Source organism: Mytilus edulis, chromosome 5, assembly GCF_963676685.1.
Source record: "Mytilus edulis chromosome 5, xbMytEdul2.2, whole genome shotgun sequence".
In the NCBI taxonomy this organism is placed as follows: domain Eukaryota; kingdom Metazoa; phylum Mollusca; class Bivalvia; order Mytilida; family Mytilidae; genus Mytilus; species Mytilus edulis.
The window spans coordinates 40360502-40379745 of record NC_092348.1 but is presented as its reverse complement, the minus strand read 5'-3'; the positions used below and the strand labels follow the sequence as shown (position 1 = coordinate 40379745).

Below are 19244 nucleotides of genomic sequence, written 5' to 3'. Positions count from 1 at the left end.
ACGCCAGATTTAGTTAGAGGGGCGATATTCTGAAGCGTTTTTTTTTTTTTTAATTATTGGTCACCCATGTTTAGAAAGAAAGGGGAGAAATCCAAACAATTATCGACCAATCACAAACGTTGTTGCAAGTTTGACCTTAAGACGCTAAAGAATTTCCAATAATGCAATTTTTGCATATAGATAAAAACCTATTATACCAATTGAATAAAAAATATTGCATGCAAATGATTTTTTATACCAATTGAATAAAAATTATTGTATTTGAATGAAAATTATACCATTTGAATGAAAAATTATACCATTTGAATGAAAAATTATACCATTTAAATAAAAAATACTGCATCTAAATGAAAAAAATATACCATTCAAATGAAAAAATATTGCATTTAAATGAAAAATATCGAATTTTTGCAACCAATACCATGCCATAGTTGAGGGAAGAAAATTGGACATGCACCATTTTTCCTTTACGATTTTTTCTGGTATCACTGTCTTGTGGCTGTCGTGAGTGTCTTACCACAGTCGTGCGACTTATGTGCCATAAACACATTGTCGTGGGTATCCACATAAACCATTTTAATAAACCACTCGTCCCAGGACTGTCGTACGACAATCTCATGATTACCACAAGACACGATTGTCTAACGAATATATCAGATTTCGTACGATGCTCGCACCGCATTGATTGTCTGTCTTACGACAGTGGTACGTTTGTCGTGCAGCATATTTACGTTTTATTTAGAAGAATACAATTCGGAATGTTTGTCTGGAAAAACGTACCGTCTACCGTGTAAAGAGAATGGTTATTCCACCAGAACGATTATGTTCGGCCCTGTTGAATAGGCGCCTTGTCGGACTCCAACAAGAGAAAAATATAGTTATGTTAGCGTTGATTCGAGCCCGTGGTATAGGAATGCCCAAAGTTGGTGGGTTAAGCCCTGGATCGAACGGCGCCTGATGTTTGGGCAGTATAGTACACTAATGCACGACAACTATTTTATAGATCTTCTACGACAAAAAAAATCGTACGATTTGTTGTGACAGGGGCTTTACCGGAAACAAATACATCATGTTTCTTTAAATGTAGAAGCATCTCCAACGTCAAGATAAAACATCTTTTGATTTATATCTCTCACATATTTTATGTACATGTATCCAACTTACAAATGCGAATACAAATATATGATATATTCTAGATGTTACAAGTATTCAATTTTGACGGAATATCCATATTCTGAGTAAAAGTCACAAAATAAATATATCAGCAATAGGCATCACTGCAAAATTTATAACTCAATAGGTAGCACACTCATCATCTTTACGTAATTTTGCATTTTTTCTTCCGATAGTAATAGTCCCAGTACATAAAGCAAGTACTAGTGTAAGTCCATTGAAAATGTATAAAATGGCAGCAATGCAGGTCATTCCGAAGGAAAAACTTATATTGGTATTTTGATTGCTGGCTAGTTTATGGACTGCTGTATAGAAAACTGCCACAGAAACTGCTAGTAATCCACCTGAAAATACAACATTTTTTGGGGGGATATAGGCCTGTGTCTTGTATCTAAAAATTAATAACAAGAACTGTTTTGCAGGTAAATTTCATGAAATCACCATAAAGGATGTACACTGATACATATATCGTTAGGTATAGACGCGAGTCAAAAAGTGAACCTTTTTTCTGAGTGAACGCCGTGACTATTAGAATATGTTTATGAAATCTGTTCCAAATACCCGTTATAATAACATGTTTGGTGTAATATCTGTTGTAGTCCTTATGTGTTTTGTACATGTTGTAATGCTATTTTGCTTTTGTGACTAATGATAATGGTCTCATATGGAATAACGTATGCACGACATCTGATGAAGTTATTAAGCTGATTGTTTTAGATATAATTTGTTAAGTTACATTATTTGAATGTGCTGATTAACTAAACAAACAATTGTTGATTTGGAAATTAATGTAGAAAATTGATTTCAAATATTTTGGTTTTTTAAATCCCAAATATCAATTCATATACTTATTTTTAAAAGATCCTCTGTCAGGAATATGACAGTTGTTATCCATTCGTTTGATGTAGTTTAAACTTTTATTTTTTTGTTGTTGATTATAAACATTGGTAACCAGGGACCTTCCGTTTAAAATTTCCGTTGAATGTGGTATTGATGTGGTTTTACTTTCCTCTATGAAAGTATGCCAACTTTTAAACTAAAAAAATTAAAAGCACTCTTTTACCATGCATCAATTTTAGATAATGGAAAACAATTTTCATTTTGTACCCTTATAAAAAGTCATATTAAATAACCTGTAATGAAACATCCAATCACGATAAAACCATGAGAGCAACCTCCAGTCCCCGTACGTCTGCATATGCACCATAGAAACACTGCAGTTACAATAACAGCAGATACAAGTCCTAGCGTGGCAAACGCTCTTGTTGCTATCCAGAAATCTGAAAGTGATGTAAAGAAAAATAAGTTACATAATTATATGCTTATAATATCCCGGGGGGGGGGGGACTCCCAAACGATTTTTTTTTTGCTTACTTTGTAAAAGGATGTGATGATTTTGATTACATCCTGGTGTCAGCTGGTAAAATAAATTCTGGAACGTCAACTTTGCCTACTTTTGTACTTGTTTGGCTTATAAATTAATTATTAATCCTGGTACTTTTGATAACTATTTACATTATAAAAGTGGGTTTTTTGTTCTGAGGAAATAGCATAAGTTTTGATTGAAAAGCCATTTTTGCGCCCAAAGCGATGCTAGGATTCGTCTCAAACTTGCAGTGATGTGAAAAAAAATATATTTCACTCCGTGTTGAAGGCTCACTGTGAATTTGAGATGAAGAACATCAATAAAAACGCTGTTATTTTGCTTTTTTGGTGTGTTTCAGTGTACATGTAATGACTTTTTGCCATGGATGAATAACAAATATCCTTTTTTATAATGTACAAACTTAGTATATCTAGGAATAAATAGAACTTACAAGAACGTCAATCAGATAGTACCGTATAGTTTTCCTTTAAACTGACTTTTAAATGATGCATCTTGTTTTTATCTCAAATTATGAAAATACAAATAAGTTACATGCATATCTTACCTATGAGTGTATTAAGTTCATCAGGCCAGGCATGCCAATCCGTGTTGGATATAAACATGGAGATCCAACCTAAATCAATACAACCATTACCTCCTATACACCACTGCCAAAGTCCAAGGTACTGATCATTTTCAATCATTTTGATTAAAAATGCTTTAAATTTTTTCGAGGGAACGTAAAAATCAGCTTGAAAATTTCCTGTAAACGACAATGAATTTTCAGGTATATGAACTGTTATCCAAAATGGTGTAGATATTCCCATAATCAGCGAAAATATTGCCACTGATGTTGATGCTAAAAGACATTTGTTGAGAACATTCAGTGACTTCCAACTATCAATGCACACCATTTAAATGTTTTGTCGTTTTTAGTATGGAAATCGTAATGTCCCACGTCAAATAAAGTACAAATGTTCTATGTAAATATAAAACAACTTATCAGTCTTCCTTCAAGACAGTATTTCTAAATTTTCTATATGAAGATTGAAAATTTCCATTCAATTACGTATTCATTTTTTTTTTTTAATACACAACTTACATATCTTAATGATAAACTGTATATCATTATGTCGCCGATGTGTTTTTTTCTGAACTGTTAACATGCACAAATAAGGATGTAATTTTTAAACTACAAGTAATTTACCACATTTACATTGTTTATCCGTATTACACAATATGTTGGTTTGTAACTTAAACTAAGTGAACCAAAAAAATATATACGTTGAGTGAAGTGGTGTCAAAATATTCTTCAATAATTCGACTAATTTAAAAAAAAATCGAGCTAGAAAATTACATTATCGAATAATTATCAGTTAAGTTCGCTCAACTTATTTGACCCATACACCAATATTTCGATAATCATACACGGCCATATAAAGTAGGACGACATTCTCTTTTTCGAGGCCCAGTTCTTGATTCGCTGGCCTTCATTTATATGACTTGATGTTTATAGGATACGACCGTTGATCTGTGAAATACGCTCTACATGTGGATTTGCATCTCTGGAAGATTCTGAAACGTCTGAAGATCGTATTATTACACTAAGTCTTGTACAATGTACAATGTATTTTAGTATTTAAAACATGTATGAATACAGACTTGGTTTGTCTATTAGAGGTTTCCCGATTTGCTACATATCAGGTACGGTTGGTACGTAAAACAACCGTTGGTGCTGTTTTTGAGGTATCATTTAACGCATTGACATTAAGGACATATATGAATTAATTTCAAAAGATTAATGACGGCTCCCAGTTCGTACTACGGTTGGTACGGTAGCAAATCGGGAAACCTCTAATAGGCGAATTTTCATAATGGCTTCTGCATTGTTGGGGTATAAAGAGTACCAGAATATGTTGATGCCAGTCCGAAATCTAAATGTCTGTCGTGTTGTTGTGTTTGAGAACACGGACGATGTTTTGGATGACATTGATTGAATGAACATTTATTTATTACCGATATCTTGTCTAAGTATTTGTATTGTATGTATATTATAATATTAATGGTAAGGACCAGTACGAACGTCTCGACCCATTTGGACATCACAAACTGAATTTCGCAAGTAGTATAGTAAGAAATGTTGTGAAATTGAAAAGTTTGTGTGTTACTATCACCATTAAAAACATCTATTGAAGGCATTACAAAACCATCTGCCTTGAATATTTTTGATTATTATATCTACTATCGTATTTTTACAACAATGGTATTTGGTTCAGGCTTTCCTGATTAATGTTTATTCAAAAAAGCGCTTCGGACGCTCTGTATATATAAAGTTTTATTTTATTTTGCAGTTGTTATTTCAATTAAATAAATATACCAACAAAATGATCAGCAACCGTTGATCTACAAATAGATCTGCAATATGCCCAATATCATGAATGGATTAACGGTGTCTATTTATTGGGCATGTTATTCAGTGTAAAATCATAGTTCCGAATCTAATAGGTGCATTTCATTACATCTTATTGTTTTTATAATGGTAAACTCTATATTTCTTATTTTCCCGTATAGCCATTGCACCAATTTAAACTTTTCAGTGTTGTCTTTTTAATGCATAAAAGAAGATTTGTAAAGACGTAGACTTGCGGACCGAGTCCTTGATAAATCGAATGATATAATTCTTATTGTAGATGTTTAAAAGATGATATAGATGGATCATTACTGTATTCTACGTCGAAGACGTAACTAAAGACTGAGCAATTATAACACACTAAAACAGCTGGGTGAAACGAGCCACCTAATATTGGTAAGCGTTGCGAGTTCTACAAGTGACCTCAATGATAATATGTAATGGATCAGCCTGACTTATATTTTGTCATGTTTTTTTTATTGAAACTTGGTATTAGTAAACTCAATGTTTTCGTTTTGACTGCATTTAATGATTCTGAAATTAGATTATATTTGAGATTCAGATATACACTTGGAAAAAAGTATTGCAACACCAAATTGAAATTCAAATTAAAAAAAACACTCTTTATTTTTTTGTGATATAATTTGTTGAAATAGAAATAGTTTAACATTATTTAAATATCACTTCAGTTTAATGAATAAATATCGACTCGATAAGTTCTTATATGCACATGCAGCTACTATACTCGTAAACAATAAAACAAATGTTTTTATCCTCATTGTTTTTAAAACTTTAAATAACCAAGGTTATACAGTTGTGTGATTGAAATCTTGTAATAGGTCATTCACAACTCATAACAGCAGCAAGATGGCAGATAATCAGAATAAGACATGCAGGTATATCGCTGTGACAATTGCACATATTGTTGGTCATTTCCATTCCACTATAAGATATATATCGTTTTGAGAATAAAAATCAGGCACCAAGCGATGTTTAAGACCTTCCGAGATCAAGAAGACCCCCTATAACATCTGCTAGGGGAAATCAAGCATAATGAAGGTTGGTCAGAAGAAAATCCATCGAAAACAATACAATCCTAAAAAGAGAGTAATGACCATACATGAGCCTTTAAACAAGAACTGTTCGATATCGGCTCATCGCTACTGGTTATCGTGCGATAAGATCATTTCGGGGATTTACCTACAAATAGACACACAGTTACTTGTATCCAATATAGTGCAGAGCTCGCCAAAGTAGGAAATAAGCATCGTGAAGGAATATCCATTGTTCCATGGTTTATCTTCCTTGGCCCGATCGTAGCTCGAATTTCAGCCATATCGAGCATATAAATAAAGGCAACAGTAGTATACCGCTGTTCAAACTCATAAATCCATGGACAAAAAACAAAATCGGGGTAACAAACTAAAACTGAGGGAAACGCATAAATATAAGAGGAGAACAACGATACAACACTACAATGTAACTAACACACACAGAAACGGACCAAGCATCAGACAAAATATGGGACACTATTGGGCGTAAAGTGCACGAAAGAACACCTAGTTCAAACACGTCATGAAATAAACAATACCCTTCGTCAGGAATAGTTAATGCTACCTTAGCAACAAATTATTCGACTTATGACAGGAATCAGAAGACGTTAAGATGCGGTTATACGTTTAAATGGAGGCTAAGCACATAGTTATAATTCTTTGGCGTATAACGATCAACCATGATGTGAACAATCATCTAAAGATTAATTTTGAAATGTCTGACATTGTAAAGTTCGACTACAGTAAAAGTTGTAAAACGCATTTTTTGTTCAAATCAAACACTTCATTTTGTTATAAAAACTTTGGTTAGATAAAACGTATTTTTTTCATACATTTATTGTTCGTGTTAATGCCAAAATTATCCTTAACTACGTACCAATATTATTTTACAAATATTTTATCATATTCCATCCAAAATAAGAGGCTGACTTTCCAAGTTTTAAAAAATCAAGGTGTTGCAATACTTTTTTCCATGTGTATAGATCAATAAATACCATAAAAAATAAGTAAAAATAATCTTGATTGTCGATCAATTCCTAAGACACATTGAATTGCAAATATGATCAGCAAGCAAATGTCTACAAATGAAACGACATGAATAAAACGCATTACTTAAACAATAATTATTTTAGGCAAATCACTTCATATATCATTTCTTTTTTAAAAAAAAAAAATAAGAAGATGTGGTATGAGTGCCTATTAGACTACATTGAATCTAAGTCGTACTTTGTAAAAGTAAACAATCATAAGTCAACAACATGGAGCATTGGTTCACACCGAAGAACAAGCTATATAGGGCCCCAAAACTGACTAGTGCTAAACCATTCAAACTGGAAAACCAACGGTGTAATCGATATAAAAATACTATAAAAAATATTAATCACATCAACAAACGACAAACACTGAACATCAGGCCCCTGACTTGGGACAGGTGCAAACAAGCTAGTTTAAACGTTTTAGTAGGTACCAACCTTCATGCCTACTTGAAATAGTTGTGTACCATCACAACATAGAAAGAAGCAATACAAAATATCAATTGAAATTACTTAACTCAAAAAGACACATTTACACAAAAAGTGAACATGCACTGAAAGATTAAATTTGATCTATGACACAATGTTAATACAGAAACAATTAAAAAAAAAGGTGAGTTAGATGTTAAACGATTTCAGAAAGACAACCATAACATTGGACAACATGCCGCCATATTAAAAAATTGAACACAGGTAAATGGGGGAAAATGTGGCTGGGTATACACTAATGGAATACGGAAATATTTATTACAAATAAATAATTGTGTTGTTCATAGAATAACTGAAGTGAAAATTTATAGTCATACCAAACACTTATCATTGATTGATTGTTGGTTGCTAAACATCCAGTGCCATTTTATGCATGTTCAGGGCGAGATCAAGTTTACAATAAATACAATACGTTGGTTTGGTGTCCAACAAGTACAGCCCCTAACGCATTTTTACATCCCGAGATTTTAAAGGTGTGAGCAGTCCTGAAAAATGTAAATCAAGAAAAGCGCTTAAAACGTACGAAATTTTGAAACTTTACAAAAGTGTGTTATCATCTACAGGTGTTATCTTCAAAATGATCAGCAATCAAAGATCTACGATAAAGGTAACATACCAAAAGAGCTTAACTGAGTTAACGGTGGCTTTTTATTTGACATGTTATTCAATGTAAAATCAATATGTTCGAAACTGTTTTGGTGCATATCATTACATCTTATTGTGTTTATAATGGTTAACTGTATATCTCTATTTTCATACAGCCAATGCATCAAATTAAGTCATTTCAGTGTTGTCTTATTTTAACGCATAGAAGTAGATTCATACAGACGCTGATCAGTGGACCGAGACCTTGATAAATCGAACAATATCTTTCCTTTTATAGATGTTAAAAAGATGATTCAAAATTGATCATTACTACGTTTCTACTTCGAGGAAGTAACTATAGAATGAGCAATTCTAACACACAACTGGGTGAAATGAGCCAATAAAAATTGGCAAGCATTTCGATTTATACAAGTGACCTCATTGAAAAACTGAAATGAATCAGTGACTTATAGTTTGTCATTATTCGTCTTATTGTCAATTGGTATTAGAAAAGTCAATTTGGTCGTTTTGATTGCATTAAATGATTCTGAAATACGATTAAATCTTGAGATTGAGATAGATCTATAAATACAAAAAAAGTAAGTCCGACAATCTTAATTGTCGATCAATTCTTAAGGCATTTTGATCAGAAAACCATTGTTTACAAATGAGTTGACATGAATAAAACGCAAAACTTTAACAATACTAAAGTAATTATTTAATGAAAACCACATAGAAATCGTTTCCTCTGTAAATCTATATTTTATGTATGTCTTACTGATATATACTCACATGTTCATTCAAACAGGTCCATTATTGGTTACTCTTCGAGTGGAAATCTTGAATGTCATTGTTTTTATACTGATTAACGATATATATCATTCCTTATTCAGCTAGACGTAATTCCTTTCATCAGAAAAGAGAAGACATGTGCAAATCAAACAAAATAAAGATAAAAAAATATAATGCTGAGAGAGACACACTTGAATTAATACACAACTGATATAACAAAGCCATTCAGCAGGACAATCACAGTTACATGTATTTACACATTTGATTAGCAAACAAAGTTTCAGGTGTTTGTTTATTTCTAAAAAGTTTTATAATGACCTCTACGTGTCTTTTGTGGTTAGTTTCCTTGTCAAGTTATCGTCAGATTGATTAAATTAACTACATTACCTTGTTTTTGACCCAAAAAAAACGCCAAGAACGAAACACACCTTGAGTTCATGAAACATTTATAACACAAAAAAACGGTTGAGCAACTCAAAAACACTATAAAATTGGGAATTTAGTTAGGATCTCAAGGAGAAATACGTATGAACAAAATCAACACGCGACAACCTTAAAGATCAGATTTTAGACTTAGTCAGTTTTTCTCGTTTCTCGTTTTTTATATGGATCAGTCAGTTGTTTTTTCCCCGTTTGAATGGTTTTACACTATAGCTAGTATTTATTTATTTTTTTTTTGGGGGGGCCTTTATAGTTTGCTGTTCAGTGTGAGCCATGGCTCCGTGTTGAACACGTACTGTACCTTGACCTATAATGGGTTTATTTTTATAAATTGTGACATGCATGGAGAGTTGTCTCATTGGCATTCATACCTATATCTAATTACGCCAGGTGCAAATAAATGCAGCGGTAGATACAACCTTCATCCTTACCTGATACAAAAGTGTAACATCACCGTTATAGAGAGACACACCATAAATTATCAATTGTAATGTCATAACTTAAGCAAAATACATATTAACAAGTTTTATTCACCAAAGTAATATTTATCCTATAACGATTAAAAGTGTCCGTTTTGAATATATACTCATTATAGATACCAGGACTAAATTTAGTATATACGCCAGACGCGCGTTTCGTCTACAAAAGACTCATCAGTGACGCTCGAAAATGTGCTTAACATACAAAAAGGTTCTCATTTAAAACGCGCGGATCGATGTCATCATTTTTAATAATATATAAGTTAAAACCGTTTCTTATATTTTAAATATGTTTTACCACTGCTAGTGTATGTTTAACACATGGCAATGTTACTTGAATAGCACAATTGCAAGGCTATATCTTCTCATATGGAGAGTTATATAAATAATCAATAGACATGTTTCAGTACCAAAGTAAGCACGCAATGATGTGATTAACATTTTGCTTTGAACTACAATTTTTAATATATCTATATCCAATTTTCAAGATTTACCACTGACACCTAAACAGCAAACATAAAAACAGTTGAGAAATATTTCCTTGTTATTTGTGGGGTTTTTGTTACCAGCGTTAACGCACAGTTGAAACGGAATAGTAAGTTTAATAGAAAAAAACATACAACTTAATAGCAAATATTGTTTCTCATTGTTTGCAGACAGCTAGAAATGGGTACCGATATAATCTGCTTGCGTAATGAATTCATATTATTACATATTATCTTGAAAACTCATATATTACATACGGACTCCTTATTAGATGTCATATGTCCAATATCCTTTTCTTATTTCGGCGTCATACGTCAGTGTATAGCACCGCCGTACGCCGGGTGTGGTAAAAACCACAAACGCTGCCAATACGCTAGTAATTTAGAACGCAGTCAACTTGTCAGTCATATCTATCGTGTGCACAACGACCTTTCAACGTGTTTAGTATGTTAGAGAAGCTTACATAAGCGTTTATCGGCCGTTGAAGAGACGTATGTTGACATATGCCTGGAGTTCATCTTACGCAAATGAAATGCACGCTTAGAAGAAAAACCGTCCTTCGAACGCATTTGAGACCCGTCCGGTCGTAACTTGAACGATTATCCATGCTTTTGGTGTATCTGTGACGTGTAATTATGGGGTGTTTGAACTACTTCTGGGTACAATTGGTCTTGTAAATTCACGGACATATGTCACTTTAAATGTCAGAATACGTTTTTTATACGCTACGGGTGCGTTCACGGAGTGCTGAAACAACGTCATGCGTATGTTACACCAACGCCCCGCATACGTGCAAGTAAAAATCTAATTTAAAGTCGAACAATTTTGAGGCGTATACAGGTGCCCTGAACGTTTCTCAAACGTATCTGTAGCGTTTTGCAACTCGCTTGCAACGTATATAGTTCGTGTGTGTAGCGACCAGGTATACACTTGACAAACTCTATAGCTATAGCTAGATGAAATTTTGTATAAATATTTACTGGAGTTAAAATGTTCACCAAGCGTACAATGTATAGCTCTGCATTTTTACGTGCTTCAAACTTCTGCAACGCGCGTCTAACGACTGATAAGGGTTTCTCTTGTCCGACTTTAAAAAGAGGGACGAAAGATACGAGAGGGAGAGTCAAACTCGTAGATTAAAAATAAACTGACAGCGCCATGGCTAAAAATAAAAAGACAAACAGACAAATAATAGTACAGAAGACACAAAATTGAAAAAACTAAAGACTATGCAACACGAACCCCACCAAAAACTTAGGGTTATCTCAGGTGTTCCGGGAGGGTAAGCAGATCCTGTCCCATATGTGGCACCCGTCGTGTTGCTGATGTTATAACAAATCCTGTAAATAGTTTAATTCGGAAGGTTACATTATAACGTATACGGATCATGTCAATTGTCTCTGTACGTTTTCATATAATATTAATAAATAAAATTTGTAGATTTAGCTTACAAGGTCCTTATATTTGTATAAAGTAACATTTGTTTATAGTGGAAAGTTGTTTAACGTTAAATAAGCTACATTTAAAAATTGCTTGCTAGTCCCTCTCTGTGATTACCTTTAGATAACTCTGGTTCATTTCCCAATCAATCTATCATGAAGGGAAGATAAATAATACGAATTTCAATCATAGTCTTTTTCAAAAATGATGAACGGTTCTTTATATTGGTATGTAATCATTTTAAACGTTTCAAATTTATGAAATTATATTCGTACACTAATAACAAAAACTGAATTATATTGAATTGATACATTTTGTAACTATTCAAATTTATATCAGAAACCTAAACTTAATTATAAAATAATGAACCTGTTAAAGGGAGACAATACTCGTATAACTTTTTCGAATTGGCACATAATACAACGGAATGTCACTCTTGCATACAAATGACACATCAAAATAATTAATTAACTGTGCAATCGCGCTCCACCTTCAATGATGATTCTAAATTATAAATATAACCAAAAGTTGTTAATCTATAGATAGTAAAGACTAATGAAATCTACACAGTGTGGGAACGGAACTGTACGGTGTTTTAATATTTTGGTCATTCGGGTGACTGTCAACAGGTTGGGAACAAACCCTCTATATAGTGATTATACCTATATAGAGGGATAATCCTTCTATAGAGGGGTATAATTATCCCTCTATAGAGGGGTATTTTTGTTTAGACTGGATTTAAATCAAAATAGGGCAGAATGGCATTCTCTACTTATTATGGCAGTAACCTGGAACAGTTGATGCACCAATTAATGTACTTAATTTAATATACACATGCCCAGTGTGATGCTTATCTGACTAAATATAAATTCTATTGTTCACCATGATTGAAAGCTGTGATGATCAGGTAAATTCTACTCACCTATGCCTCACTGAACAGATTTTCTATTGTTAGATTTAACATGAAATTTAAAGGTCAAGTATTCCTTTTGTTGTTGATCAGGTGTTTAGATAGGTTTACAATAGATTGCAAGTTTTGTCACTTTAGCAGAAAACTGGTTATCCCAATTTTAAGTAAAGTGCATATGTTGATGCATATAATGCTAGAGATTATAGCCAATATAACTAGATAATGCCATTTTGCCCTAATTTGCTTTAAATCCAGTGGAAACAAAAATACCCCTCTACAGAAGGATAATTTTATCCCTCTAAAGAAGGTTTATCCCTCTATAGAGGTATAATCACCTTAAAGGGGGTTTGATCCCAACCTGGTCAAGCGGTGCTCCGACATTCGAAAAACAACAAGTTGATGAATGTAAGTTTTGATTAACGCAAACGTTACAATATTAAGTTTCTGCTTAACGATTTCGTAACGAAAACATTCTACACATATATATAGACTAATCAAATGCTGTAAGCGACATATACAGCCAGACGTTTTCTATTAAACGGTTGAGCTCCGAGTAAATCGCTCAATATTCTTCATCAACAGCAAATAAAATTAAAAACAAAATCAAAAGGATATTCATAACTACACCAATTATTACAATTAAGCCTTTGGTGATATGTAGTCTAACCATTCTGAAAGTTCTATAACGATTGTTTCAGTAGAAAATTAAATATAATTTTCTTGATGTTGGTTAATATTATTGACTGTACATTTCGCTTGCTCGCCTGCTGTATTCTCGCTCGGAGCCTTTCAGTACAATCACTAGGGCAAAATAATCAAATAGATTGCATGTTTATTTAATTGTTTTCTATTTCTTTACTCAATATTGATGTATTAAATATATAAATAAGAGTGAACATAAATTTTGTCCTTGTTTTCCAATTAAGTTTCAATCAAGTACACCATTCTAACGCACACGCAGTTTTTCTATACCAGAGACACATAAATCGAAAATCAGTATACAAGACAAAAACGTAAAGCACACATCATAATAAATCTCGATTAAAAATAATAAGCTCGTCACACAAAATTCAGTCAATAAAGTAATTATTTCAAATATTCCACTATTTTCTATATACAAAATTGATAAATTTACTTTCAAGTTTTGGGAATTGATTTTAACTTTGGTCACAATATAAAAAATGCGAAGATTTTCTCTGTTTTCTGTGACAGCTTATAAATATTACGGCCTGATTAAGCACGAACTATAATTGTCACTGGACAATAATTAAGCACCACTAAATCAAATAATATTTATTTAAATACAAATAACATACTACTTTAAATGGAATACAATTTAGCGTTCAATCTTTATTTTTTCACTAGGATACACATCATGGACGGAAACGAAATTTTCAAATGTATATATTGCCAACTAACGACACGAGATTTCGGAGAGATTATAGACCATAACATAATTAACCATGGTGATGTTTTGTTAAAAATAAGAATCGTTAACACTTTTCAAACAGCCACACAGGAAAGAACGAAAAATTACAATATTATTTGAGGAATGGAAAAATTATAATTCCAAATAAAGGGACAATGACTTTGAAACTTTCTAGACCTCCCGAGGAAAATGATCCATTCTTGCACTTTCAAGAAAATAAAAAGTCTAAAATGGAACTACCTTTAGAAACAGATATTTCTGAAAGAGCAACAGAATTTCTTTTCAACCAAATACAAGATTTACCAATACCACAATCTGATTTGCAGGATGAACAGGAAGAAAACGTTATGGAAACGCATGGAGAACATTTGTTAGATACTGATAATTCAACGGAGTTGTATGAACTTTTACCTTCAGTTATCCACACCCTTACGAATGAAGGGGAAATGGACTCTTACGTGAAGTTCAATAGGCTTCTGGCCGGGAATAAACTGCCTCTAAAAAATATTGCTTTCTTGTTATTTAAGGATGTGGTTTCGTGGTATTCGTTGGACGACTCTCATAAAATGCGTTATTCCCCGGAGGTGAAACAGTTTTGGCGAGTAGGCCTCAAACTTTTTAAGGGAAGGTTTCTGAGATTTATGAGTGGAATGAAAAATCAAGGTCAAGATATTCAGAGACATTTGAATCCCGAAGATTCAGCAATTAACTTTGCAGTACCAGATCGTAAATCATTGGATGGATCAGATATATCTGAAACTCTTAAAAACTTGACACCAAAAATTTTCCATGAAATGATTGATATGCTACACGAACACGACCAAGACCAACTTCAGACATACACAATTTGTTTTGATGGAAAGAAAGTAAATGCTGGTGTCGATGGTCAAAAAAGTGGAGACATAAATCTTTGGGGATATGAAGGCCCTCCATCGCTTCAAAAGATTGAAAATAGGTATGAGAATGATTTAAAATGCATTTCATCGTTAGAAAGGGCCATTTCTACTCTTGATATTCGCCACATAACAGATTTGGCATATGTGCCTGAATCTTGCAAAGATGGTATTACTGAAACCGGTAAAAATGTTTTAACAGTCATAAGTGAACGATTGTCAGCCATGCGTAAAGTGAAACAGAAGAAGGAAATCTCACTTGAGAAGATTAAAAAAATATGCACAACTCCGGAAATGAATGCAAAATATTCTTATGCCATTAGCGCTATCAGAACTTTCATCTACAGAATTGGTGCATGCATTGATAGACTACTAAACTTAGTTGATACGTTAGGGTATGCATTATCCGTTATCAATGATGTGTCTTTTTCATACTGCAGAGGTAAAATATGTTATTTGTCCGAGCAACAAAACTATGTATGTCTGACAGGAATTCAGAATGATACAATCAATAGAGACGATGTCTCTACATAAGATACAACATTTATTAAACAGAAATCTACAGCATGGAAAACTATACGCTCATTCGCCAAAGTTACAGGGAGCACATGTTTTGATGCATTTGGTTTAGGTGGACTCAAGAAACAAAAAGAACATTTTGAATATGTATTTTCTGGAAAGGAAAAGACAGAACCTAGTCCAGAGGTTAAAAAATACATGCAACATGGTACTGTTAATGAAATAAATTGTGTAGCGACTCTGGTGTCAAAAGTTCTTCCCGTTTTTTATCCTACACAATCATATTTCGAAGAAGGATGTAAAGTAGACTATCTTGATAATACTTTCATGCTACTTGTGAGTCCCGATGGTAGTTTGAGATCATCATGTGAATTTGGAGGTAAGAAGCCTTGCTTTGCTGTGGATATAAAATGCCCATACCCTGGTAACGTGTACAAACCGAAGGTTTACTATGAATTGCCGCATTATTATGTCCCGCAGATTCTTAGTGAGATGTAAGTTTTAGAAACTAACTGCTTGGGAAGTACAATAGTTTTAGAGGCAGACTTTGACAGTATGTTATGGGATCAGATAATGTCGAGCCTTATTCAATGTTATGGAAAAGCAGAAAGTAAGTGTCCAACGAAGCTTCCCAGTGATTTAAAGGAATTTCAAGAAAAAATTAAACAGTATTGTAAAGACAATGTTCGGTTAATTGCAGAAGTACCATCAGTAGTTGCCAAAACGTGTGGTCATGATGAAGTATCATCTGATAAAAATGACGCAAAATATAATCAACATAAATCATTGCAGCAAATATCCGCTGAAAGTTGCACAGTTTAATATTTAAATAAGACTGTTTATGAAATTATGTAAACTGTCAAAGAAGCATATAGGTTAACACGGCACATAGCAACCGAATCTCAACCGATCACACATACCAGAAAGGCAACATTCCGTCCCAATCGGATATGCCATGAAAGGGTACAGTATGACATCAGATGTAATGCGAAACACGGTAAATGACATACTGGAAAAATGTTATCACGGAGGATTGTATGTTCCTGTCATTTCTTTTGATGGCCAATGGTATACAATTGCCGTTCGTTCAGCAAACAACGAACCACTTACAATACTTCAGCTGATGAAAGATGTGTATAAACAAGCTCGAAGCATAAAGAAATCTGATATGTTGAAACACATGAAACAGATTAATTTAGAACCCAAACTTAGTAACCGGGAAGAAGTATTTGAATTGATAGACAATCAAGTGGAAGACAAAATAACAATACTTAATGGTAAAGAAGTGAAGACAACAATTTATACATTATGGAAGAAAAATACCCTTTACCTTTTACACACGTCAAGTACTGTTGCAGCATTATTGTTTACTAACAACACAGTTGAAAATAAAGAAATAACTGAGGAACATGAAAATTCAAGAACAGAATTCCTTGATAATCTTCCGGAAAATATTGCACCCCTTATAGAAAATGACATACTTGAGCAGGTAACAAATGACCTAGATATATCTTCTCATCAAGTCAATAACATGTTTCATAGAGATATTTCTGCTGAATTAAGGACTATTTTTCAAGACGATGACTCACATTTACTTATAAAGGAAGCTTCTGCGATACAGAGACATATAGAGAATAACTCACTAAATGACGAAGTGTGGAGAATAGCATCCAAAGTCCTAAAATTCAAGAAAAAAGAACAATCGAAGATGAAGAATTTATCAAGATGTTGTCATCGCTTCAAACTGACAGAAACGTAAAAAAAAAATGGAAATCAATTAGTTTGTCAGAGTTTAAAACTATATTCAAAAGTATTGAAGAAATAAGAAAAAATTTCTACAGAGTTGAAATTCATGTTTGTATGATATCAATAACTGCTTTTTTAAAGGCTCAACACATTAGGTTTGCTGTTTCGTGGACAAAATATAAACTATCAGACTTGATGTTCAACCTTGTAATCAACCTGAAGTCCTTATGACAAGATCAAGATCTATGAAAAAACTGTATTGCTTAAAAACTCTTTGCTTGATGTCTATTTCTAAATTTCCAAAGGACGTTTTGAATATTGTCTATGCAGAACACATTTATCCCACTGAAGAACTGAAATGGAGAAATAACATGCCGTTTTGTAGAATTAATCTTACGACAAAAATGTTTAGTTGAATTGTTAAGGAATATTTAAGACTTACATGTAAGATGCATGTAACACTTAAGATTTTTAGTGAAAAGAGTTTGTACAGATTCAAAGATTTAAAGTCAAGCCCTGAAGATCTAAAGTACACATCTTAACATTTCAGCGCAAGCGCTCGGGATGTAACAAATCCAGTGGTCGACTGTATATCTATACAGCGCACGACTTTGTATCTCAATTGCTTGATTTAAAATCTTTAGCAGTGGGTGGATTTGAAATCTGCAGCGCTGGACTTAAAATTAATGACTCTGGATTTTTTTTTTTTTTATCTCAAGCGCTTGATTTCAAAAACCACTCTCAGTAGAAAGCAATCCCAAAATTATTGGGATCGAAATTAAATACCATGTTTAAAGTTGATAAGGGAGGGTTTTTTTGGTTTGTCTTCATAACGATGGGTTGTCTGTTTACTTTTTATTGATAAATTTTGGAACAAGTCTATGTATCTTATTATATGAAAAATGGAACTCTAAATTGATTGATGCTTTTACATGCTTTGTATCATCATACAATCGTTTTAAAAAAAAGATTTAACAATGCCATAGCAAGTCGAACAAACCGCGCTATACATTGCAGGATTGAAACACGAAGTTTTAACAATTAAGTTCATTTTATGTTTTCTCCATTAATAAACAAACAAATTCCAAAATGTATCTTTTGTTTGTATTTGTCAGCTAGTTTGTTAATAATAATATAGATCTTACGTGTGTGTCAGTGCGCAATTCTGTGCCGGAATGTAAATGATAAGGACGTCTCGATTACTACTTACTTTGGAGTCAATTCAATAATTTATGGGAACTCTACAGCTGATGATATTGATATAAATCTATAAAGAAGTTTATCAGGTCAATTAATATATTTATAAATATCCCATTGGCTATAAAATATAATCTGAGTTTTTATTTGAAGATATTTGATTTGTAAATTTCCTTTTTCTATATACATTTGTACAAAAATCGAGGTTTCTCATGAATACTGTAGCCAAAATCATTACTCTGCTCCCAAGCGACATTACAGAACTGCTCCAAGTGATAATACAGTCGAAAGTTGTTTACCGACAAGCGACCGTACAGTAAAAAATATTTAGTGACTTCTGTTTTCAAAGATTTAGAACTATTTTCTAGTGTAAACATGGTGAAGTTGTATATGATGAAAAAATATATAATAATTCTTATCACACAACTTAAAATTTTGTTAAAAAAACTTTTAAAGTCAGATTTTCAGCTGAATGAAGACAATCATTTGCATAGTTTGGGTCGGAGCTCTTACTTTTATTCCTTTTTTTTCCCCTGTTTTCTTGCCTCTAGAATATTTTCTGACCCCTGGAATGTTTGAATATTATTGACAGATGCAATACTTTTCTCATATGCATTAAAAGTGAGCCCAGAGATAGTAATTATATAAAACACTTACCTTCTCCGTAGCTGAAAATGCTCTCGAATTGACAGTCTCATGAATGACCAAAACATTAAAACACCGTACAGTTCCGTTCCCACACTGTGATCTAACCCACTGTTAAAATATTTCTTTGCATTTTTTAAAACTTCCTCAGTAAAATG

At 33.0% G+C, this 19244-nt stretch overlaps 1 protein-coding gene across 3 annotated transcripts in view; it reads right to left on the bottom strand.

The window, feature by feature from the left end:
* Positions 1-287: 287 nt before the first annotated feature.
* The window catches only part of LOC139523670 (uncharacterized), a 30516-nt gene continuing 11559 nt past the window's right edge, over positions 288-19244 (bottom strand). The window contains exons 2-5 of one of the 3 annotated variants that reach the window (XM_071317866.1): positions 8902-9015; positions 3105-3302; positions 2307-2453; positions 307-1517 (exon numbers count right to left, since the gene is read on the bottom strand). In XM_071317866.1, the coding sequence (XP_071173967.1) occupies positions 1294-1517; positions 2307-2453; positions 3105-3243 (510 nt within the window). In that variant the 5' untranslated portion in view covers positions 3244-3302; positions 8902-9015 and the 3' untranslated portion in view covers positions 307-1293. Of the gene's footprint in view, positions 1518-2306; positions 2454-3104; positions 3706-8901; positions 9186-19244 lie in introns of those variants that run through there. The other 2 variants (XM_071317868.1, XM_071317865.1) reach the window with 2 other exon arrangements.